At 39.9% G+C, this 9,339-nt stretch overlaps 1 protein-coding gene across 1 annotated transcript; it reads left to right on the forward strand.

Moving 5' to 3' along the window:
* The first annotated feature begins 3,328 nt into the window (after positions 1–3,328).
* Positions 3,329–7,886, forward strand: LOC104530026 (monocarboxylate transporter 2). Its single transcript, XM_029086617.1, has 3 exons — positions 3,329–3,392; positions 4,532–5,338; positions 7,660–7,886. The coding sequence occupies exons 1-3, from the start codon at positions 3,329–3,331 to the stop codon at positions 7,884–7,886; spliced, it is 1,098 nt and encodes a 365-aa protein (XP_028942450.1).
* The last annotated feature ends 1,453 nt before the right edge of the window (positions 7,887–9,339 follow it).

Raw genomic sequence — 9,339 nt, forward strand, 5'->3', positions numbered from 1 at the left:
CTCCCATTTCCCCCTTAGAATGATTACAAATCATTGATCTAACAGAAAACTTTTCAACTGAGTTGAAAAGAAAAAAAAATCTTTTGAGAGCAGGAAGAAGACAAGACCATGCAAGGAGAGAGTAAGGGAAGAGAGAGTGAACTATCCCAGTCAAAGCCAATGAGGTATGGGATCAGGTCAAATACCACATCTCACCAAATGAAGGAGGGAAAAATACCGACCGTACTGCATATGACTCTTAGTTTAGTTGTTTATAGACTCCTTTGTGCCCTTATAAAGTGGATGATCCTTCGCCATAATGGTCAGGATTCCAAATGTGCATGCAGGAACTGTGCAGAATTTGTGAAGTCTGCTCTACATATTCTCATGTAGATACATAGTTGCAATAGGTAAGTACACTTACATAATAAATGCTATCGGAATTTTATCTGTGAAGATGCGTCATTGCATAAGTACTATATAATTATATGCATCCCACTCAGTTCACACCTATTAGTATTACTGCTTGTAATTGCAGTACTTCCAAAGATCATGAGCAATTGATCTTTCTTTGAAAAATGTATGCAGAGGAATAAATCAGTAATTCAAATTCAAAGTAAAAAGATAAATCAAGTCAGGTGTTGAAAGGATTTTATCAGTACCATAAACTGCTATCCTTGATGCTTGATTTGCAGTATTAGAGCTTGTTCCATTCTGACAGTAATTGAAAAACCTGATTTTCTACCTACTTCACAAGTTACAGAAATTAATAAAAGGGAATCTATCTATTTGTACAAATTAGAATTATCACTGACCTATTGTGGTATTATTTTGTCATCCAGGCATATGAACTGAATGAGGAAAAAAAAGCCAACATAAGAGAATAAAAGAACTGAAATTTCTGTGTTAGGTTGGGGTTTTTTTTGTTTTTGTTTTTAATATATAGTTACATTATATAGGAATGTGTCAAGGATAGAGCATATTAAATAACAATATCAAGTGTAAACCAGTAAAACTGTATTTGTCTAGCCAGGTGTGAGGCTGGCCTACTCCAAAGGCGGCAGCATATAATTCTCTGAAGAAATTGTTTTTTATCCTTTGAACCCCTATTAAAATAATCCTCTTTCAGTGAATACAGCTTGATGGACAAATGTTCCAAAATCTTCTGCATAACAGTTCATAATGTCTCAGGTCACTAGGTAATTTTCCTTATCTTCTCCTGCCTTTGCTTAATTTATAGGGACCAGACGACTTTCTGCTGAAGATCATCTGAACCTCCAGTTCTTTGAGCATCTTTCCTGACCTGGCTTAGCCTTTCTTAGTATGTTCCTCTGGGAAACCTTCAATTTGGCTCAGTATGAAGGATGATCAGTGGATGATTAATTTTTTCCATTTGGATCCTTTCAACAGCAGCTCTGTATCTTGTGTGGAAGGAGAGCACGTGCTTCTACTTTTGGGGTTTGCACCTGCAACAGGCTGTTCAATTGACCACAGGAAGGATTCTTCCCATCACACACATAGGCCTTCTCTTAGTACTGATGTCCATCTCCCCTCACCTTTCTCTTTTCACTGTGATTATCGTCCCTTTGCATTGTTTGTAAGTTTTCTGTGCATTGTGCTTTATTCTTTCAGAGTCTGGACCCTAGCTACCTTCTCAATTTCCAGTTTGTGGCTAGCTTATTCCTCCTGCTGCCCCATGTTCAATTTCTGCCTATTTTTTCTCCTCATCCTCTATTAAAAAACTGATTTTTGATAGTATTTCTGCTCCAATTGCAGATCTGTCTCTTGTCTTTAAGCATTTCCATGGGTCTTTCTTGTTACCTTGAGTCTACTTTTATCTTCTTGTGTTCATCATACCTGTATGACTCTCCAACTGTATATGTTTTATCCTGTCTCATTTGTTTCACTACATCTTACAGATAATAACCGAAGTCCAGTATCATTTTTACATGCTTATCAAATCATTGTATTTTTGCTTTAAATGCTGATTAGACATTTGGGGTTTGTATAACTTCTGCCAGCTACCTGCTGTCACACAGTGTACCTCCTGCAGATTTTCCAGCCATTAATATCTCTTTGCCAGGTTTATTTCACTTGTCCTACCAAATTATCTTCATTCTTAGCTTAACACAGGTGAACATACAACAACCTACCCCTACAAACTACTATAAACCCTCCCTTGCTGACTGCCTTCTCTTCATTGTCTGCCCACTTAATTCAGTTTATAAGCATGGTCCTCATTAACCGACTTTCATTTCATCCCCGAACTCCAACTTCCAGAAGATCAATGAATTGCAGGGAGCTGACTCCCAGCTTGCACTAGGACAGCCCACTGAGAACTGTCGGGGTGTCAGGCGTTACTGGGGATCCCTCTAGTGGACACAGTTATTTTAAAAAACCCTGTCCTTGGGGTTCTAAACTATCCCCACAGAACAGAGGGCACCTTTCCACGACAGGTGTGGCCATGATCTTAACTCTGTGATGCTGATGGAAAAACAGCCAGGCAGTATAACTGATCCTCAATAAAGCAAAAATATCCCTAACATTTCAGGTGCCTCCAGACAGTGACTAGACACCAGTGCTTTGGTTTTTGGAATTGCTGCACCAAGTCAGATCTGTACCTGGTGCAACTTCGCCCTCATGTGTTGAAGAGTTCCTGCAGTCTGTATCACTATATCTCTGAAATAAAAAATTAAGAAATTAACTGCAAATTTCCTGTTAAAATATTACCTCAAAATAAACCTTGATATTTGGTCCTTTGGAAAACATTTGCAATTCCATGAAAAGATGATTTTGCAAAGCCCCAGAAGATAAAGATTAGCTTTCTCCAGAAAATTCTCATACCAGCCATATCAATAATACAATTCCAATAATACAACTTTAATAGATTAACCTAGAGATTCTATGGCTGGGGCTTCACTTTCTGCTAAAATGCTACACAAATTTCTGTCATGTTGCTAGTCGTATCCTTACATGAAAATCTGTAGAACTCTTGTACAAGGAAGTGTCTGAAATGCTCTTTCTCTTTAAGAAAGTCCACATATTTTGAATGTATTTTAAAATCTGTGGCCTGGGGATACTCATTTCCCTATCAGCAAGGATCCAATTTTAAAATCTCAACTGACCCCTCCTGTCCAGCAGAATTCAAGCTGTTTGAGACAAGCATTATAAAAGGGTATTTCCAATTGCTTTATTTGATTGTTCGGTCCTGTCAATCAGCTTAATGTTCCTAATGTATTTATCTTTCTCCTTTTTTGCTGCTGATTCAGCTCCTGTTGCCAGCTCACTATGTGTACGGTACACCCATCGGGCAGTTGTGATCACCGGCGGACTCCTGGCTTTTTCAGGAATGGCCCTGGGATTTCTTGGACTCAGCATAGCCTGGATGTACGCAACAATTGGCTTCCTACAGGGTATGCCTTTATGGCTTGATAGATTTCTTTCACCAGCAGCAGAAGCCGTATTTGAGAGTGGTAATAGTAGGTGTTTTAAAATCTGATTTCTATTTTAATTTTATAAGCAACTAGAACCAGCAACCGTCTTTAAAGGCCATTTTCCTCATGTCCCACTCTGGTAGAAACCTGCAATGACAAAGAAGGTGAATAATTAGATGCTAGTATTTTTCACCTGCAAATTATCTACACTTAAAAAATGAAAAGTGTTTTATATTGTACTCAGAGCCAAAAGCTCTGTCAAGTTTTAAAGAACCTGAAAGGTGCTGCAGTACAAGGACAAAGAGATCCCAAATTTTGTACTTTCTCTCAAATAATCTTAGGTTTTGAGCACAGGCTGAGGCTTTCAGCTGATTCCAATCATCTCCTTTACTCTAGGTTGAAAACAGGCCAGAAGGTTGTCTCCAACAGCTAGTACTTCTTCCTGGATTAGGAAGCGAAGCTGGCAGGGAATAAAATAAACCATTCCCAGTTCCATGCTGGTTACCTGAGAAAATGTCTGGAATTTGAGCCCTTTGGCAGTCCTAGGCTGCCAAATAAATAGTTTCTAGGGAGCCACTAAAATCACTGTAAGTTACAGCAGGCTTGGAGCCTGCTCAAAGCAGTTGGGCAAGAAAATGAAGAGCAGGTAGATCTAATACACCAGCTTCCTTCATGTCCTCCCTGACTTTCTACCCTGAACATAGCTCAGCTTAACCTGGTGATCTGATCTAGTACCAGTCTTAATTAGGACAGCATGGACACTCTGAGATCTGTCTTGTTTCAACCATATGGCCATGCGATTTGTCACTCAGCGGCAAACTTGTCAAACCAATTTTTATTTTTTTTTTTATTTTTTTTTCCACAGTGAGAATATAATAGTGTATACTTCATACTCCTAATTTTTTGCTTGAACATACAACCTACTCTTACAAACATATATCACAAATATACACATACACATAGTACAGCTGAGTTCATGCTTCTGCTAGGAACAAAAATTTTTTTCTTTTACTACTTTTTAGCTTTGCAAATGTAGGAGCACTGACTGCTTTAATTTCCACCTTCACAAAATAACTCAGTAGTGTCTAACTGGTGCTATTTGTATTGCTGTTTTTCAGGACTTGGGATTTCCTTTTCATGGACACCAGCCATTAGCATTGTTAGCCATTACTTCTCCAAGAAAAGAGCTTTGGCCAATGCTATTGCCAGTGCTGGAGAATGTGCCTTTGCACTCACATTTGGGCCATTTTTCCAGTGGTTGATTAGTCAATATGGATGGAAAGGTGCCCTCTTGATCATAGGTGGCATCCAACTCAATATTTGTGTCTGTGGAGTTCTGATGCGACCCCTGGCAAGCAGCTGCCTCCCTGAAGCTAGCCATTCTGGAACTGAGACACCACCTGGCAATACTGCATCTAGGATAGACAAAGAAGCAAAGCCGCCCATCACACACAAAACCTTCAACTGGATGCTTGTGAGGCAACCAGAGTTTGTACTTTATGCCATTTTTGGCATATTAGCTGCTATGAGTTTTTTTGTTCCTCCATTATTTTTAGTTCCACTTAGCTACAGTCTGGGAATAGACGAATCGTGGACTGCATCCCTGCTATCCATCTTGGCTATGGTGGACTTCGCAGGCAGACTGCTGTGTGGCTGGTATGCCAGTCTCCATGTTACCAAAACCGTTCATTTGCTGGCAATGACAATTACACTGATCAGTACTTCCCTGATGCTCTTGCCACTGGCTAACAATTACCTGTCCTTGGCAGTATTCACTGGCTTCTATGGATTCTTCTTCGGTACAACAGTGGCTGTTCACATTACGGTGCTAGCAGATGTTGTAGGCATGCCAGATTTTGACAGTGCTCTAGGGCTTTTCATGCTCATTCGAAGCAGTGGAGGTTTTGTGGGGCCTCCTCTTGCTGGTAAGTTAAGACTTAACTTTCCTTCTTCAAGCATATTCTGCCAAATACAGTTTACAAGAAGAAAGGGGAATGGTAATCCAAACTGAAAAAATCTGGATCTAGACCCAAATTTCCCCCTTTTTTAGCTCAAGGGTATCTGGATCAAGAAGTACTTAAAAACAAAGGGTTGATTTAATTCCTCTCCAAAATGACTTGCTCCCTCTCTTCTCTGTGGTTTTAGAGATACCTGTTCAACATGAAAGCAACAAAGAATGGCAGGGTTTCCATAGTGGTGTTCCTGCTTCCTGAATCCCACAGAATCCCACTTGATGGACTTCCGCTGTCTTGCTATAAAAGTGTACCTTTGGGACAAACAGCAGATCTGTCCTTTCAGAGAAGAAACTGAAATTTGAGACTAGTGATGTTGCATAAATGCTGGTATTGTTGGGGAAGTTTCTACAGAAGGTCAAATTGAACAGCTAGAAACATTAAGCTATGTGAGCCTCAAGGAAATATTCACAGAGTTGCCTGCTGTTTTCAGACAGCATTTGAGCTAACCAATACAATAAATAGGGCAGGAAGCACATAAAAACAGTGGGAAGAGAGAGCAGACAATGAGACAGCACATGGATTCATGGGCTGGCAATGAGACAAAGTCATCTTGGAAAAATGCAACACAAACAAGCTGCAAGCTGTAGGGACTTTACGAAGTTGTGTGGCAGAAAAATGACCACTGTGACTTGTAAAATGTGGATCTGAGTCCTTATCCAAACATACACTAGTGACTTGCGGTAATGACACTGCTAACAGGTTGCAAATCGGTCAGACTGAATACTGGAATATTTAAATTCACATTCACTTTTGAAAACACAGGAAGCAGGAAGATTTACAGATAATCTGAAACAGAACAGTACCAAAAGCATGTTGGGAAGATGTGGATAAAATACAAAGACAACATGACATATAGTGGCTTGTCACTAGTACTGATTACCTGGGGATTAGTGCAACCCCTTTGAATATATATAGCAACTAGAATGAGTCCAGAGGAGGCCACCAGGATGATGCGAGGGCTGGAGCACCTCTCCTATGAGGACAGGCTGAGAGAGTTGGGGCTGTTCAGCCTGGAGAAGAGAAGGCTCCAGGGAGATCTTATAGTGGCCTTCCAATACCTGAAGGGGGCTTACAAGAAAGCTGGGGAGGGACTTTTCATAAGGGCAGTTAATGACAAAACAGGGGGAAATGGCTTTAAACTGGAAGAGGGGAGGTTTAGATTAGATATTAGGAAGAAGTTCTTCACTGTGAGGGTGGTGAGACATTAGAACAGGCTACTCAGAGAGAAGTTGTGGATGCCCCCTCCCTGGAAGTGTTTAAGGCCAGGCTGGATGAGGCTTTGAGCAACCTGCTCTAGTGGAAGATGTCCCTGCTGATGGCAGGGGGTTGGAACTAGATGGTCTTTAAGGTCCCTTCCAACCCAAACCATTCTATGATTCTATGAAAAAGAAGATATGGAAGAGGAGTGAATCCTTAAGTGCTTCTCAAGCTCTCCTCTCCCACTTTAAGAGTAAAATCTAAAAGATTTGGATTCAGAGTTCCTTTGCCTAACAGGACTGATGGTAGATAGGAACCAAGGCTACACTAAGTGTGGACAAACTTTCCAATGGGAGACCAAGCAAACAGTCCTCAGCCTATGAAGGAACCTGCCATTGTACCCACACAGCCGCCGATACTGCCACACGTACTGCTGCAGTACTAGTACTATACTGCTGTTTTTTCAGTGTGGTACACAATGGCATTAGGTATTTTGGTCGGCTTAAAGATACCTAAAAAGCAGGGTCTTTTGTTAACATCTGTGACTTCTTGTAGAATGATGAATAGGGAAGGCCATAACACTGCAAGCAATCTCTCCAACTGTATCTCCAGCAGAGGCTTCTCCTTTCCTTCTTTAAACTCTCTTGTGCTGTAGCATTATGGTCCAAATTATAGCAACTGATGACATCTACACCACAGAACATAGGGCTACTCAGGTACCAAGCTACATGATTTAGTTTTTTCCTGATATTACCTTCATTGTCTGCCATGTTTTAGGCTGGAAAGTGCTTCAAACTGTACAGCATTCCGTTTTATTAGCAATTCACATACGCAACGTGAACGCACTGTGAATTGTGTTTCAAATTTTAAAATGCTATAATGGGATAATATTCCAGCACTCATGATGTAGAAAGCTGTAAGACGGGTATGTAGCCAGCATACTCCCTTTGTGAGAGGATATCTTCACACTGCTGAGCTAATTCACAGTAGCCTGTTTTCTGTCAGTCATGTTGCTGTCATTTGTTTCTCTCCAGGTATGATCGTGGATGTGGCTGGAGATTACAGAGCAGGCTTCTACATGGCAGGAGCCACTCTTGTCCTGTCAGCTGGATTTTTAGTTACTTTAGATCAACTCCAACAGAGAAAAGAAAGAGGAAACAAAACTAATAATAAACCAGAAAAGCCAGTATTACCCTACCCTTCCCTCCATCTCCTGAAACTTCAAAACAGAAGGTATCAAGAACATGATGCAGTGGTGTGACTACATCGGACATCTTACAGCATTTTGGGACATATGGAAGTGTTTTATTTTCTCCACACTCGATATTAGTAGGATCTATGACATAATGGAAGTTTTGGATAGGAACATTCGAAACTGAGGAAGAAAGCAATTAGTTTACAAGCAAACCACATCAGTAACCATTGCCATATTATTTTGAAGTTGCATTTTGAGTATAGAAGTCTTCAACACAGTCCCACAGGGCTGTGATAAACAAACTAGGGAAACTATAGTCTAAATGAAATTATCATGAAGTATGTATGCAGCAGACAGAAACCCTCCCCTCAAATACACACTGGAGCTACCACGATCAAATAGGAAGAGGCATCAGCTCACAGGTGTTTAGCTTCAGGAAGTAAGTGTTCAGTATTTTCAATAAACAAATTGGATATGAAAGACTACATTAATATAGGTTTGAGCTAAAGGGCTTGCAGGTACTCATCAGGGCAGAACTGTAACCTGATAAATAAATAAACCTAATAAATAAGGAAAATTAAAAGAATAATAGAATTCAGTAGAGAGAAATGCAGTCCTAAATATCAGAAGTAAAAAGCAAAATACATATAGATGAAATGGGGAAAGACTGATGAATAACAGAGGAAGACCTAAGGCTATAGTGGACTTCAAACTGAGTAAGAATCCCAAATGCAACCCTATATTGAAAATAGCAAATGTCTTTCTGTGCTGGGGTAAGACAGAGGGGATAATGATGCTTGCAAGGCTTTAACAGGAATTGGTGCATAAGTTGCAAAGAAGTAAGTGGTGGAACAAGAATGAGAAAGCTTAAGAAAACACAGCCTAAATTAAAAATGTAAGAAACAGTTTGTCCGGTTTCAAAGAGGATAGGTTGTACAGAGCAGTAGAACAGCTTTCAAATCCATAAGAGGTTGACATAAAGAAGACAAAATTAATTCCTTTCTTTGTTAAGGCAATTAGTAACTGATACAATCTGCAGCAGGGCAGAGTTATGTAATGGGGGAACAAACTTCACTGTAGCCTGTTAAGCACAGAAACAGACTAAAGGGAGAATATGAAAACATGGTGATGCCAGAGAATAGATAAGACATGAGAGAGAATCTAAATATATTCAGCTGTGCTTCAGAAAAGTGGGATGGACTAGATGACTCCCTGAGGTCCTCTTTAGTCCCACATTTCCACTATCCTGAGGCTCTTTGAGCAAATATTCAATTTATGAGAATAAAAAGAGTCTGTATCCAAGTAACTTATGTTTTGGTCATTTCATTTTATTGGGGGGAAGACAAAATGTAAAAGAAGGGAGAAAAGGCTGTATCACATTTAGAAAGAAACAGTAAAAGGGGAAAACACATAGCACTTAGCAGCTTTCAAATGTCATAGCTGCCCTAGTTATGAACATTAGAAATTTTCACCATTGAAACACTTTATCTGCAAAGTCAAGTTTAACATAAATCACTCA

The sequence above is a fragment of the Antrostomus carolinensis genome, unplaced genomic scaffold (genome assembly GCF_000700745.2).
Source record: "Antrostomus carolinensis isolate BGI_N321 unplaced genomic scaffold, ASM70074v2 scaffold21568, whole genome shotgun sequence".
NCBI lineage: Eukaryota > Metazoa > Chordata > Aves > Caprimulgiformes > Caprimulgidae > Antrostomus > Antrostomus carolinensis.

Excerpts from the sequence above, each read along its gene's own strand:
- LOC104530026 (XM_029086617.1), top strand. The coding sequence starts at position 3,329 with ATGGCCCTGGGATTTCTTGGACTCAGCATAGCCTGGATGTACGCAACA. Across the intron at positions 3,393-4,531 it reads AACAATTGGCTTCCTACAGG|GACTTGGGATTTCCTTTTCA; the intron begins GTATGCCTTTAT and ends GCTGTTTTTCAG. Across the intron at positions 5,339-7,659 it reads TGTGGGGCCTCCTCTTGCTG|GTATGATCGTGGATGTGGCT; the intron begins GTAAGTTAAGAC and ends GTTTCTCTCCAG.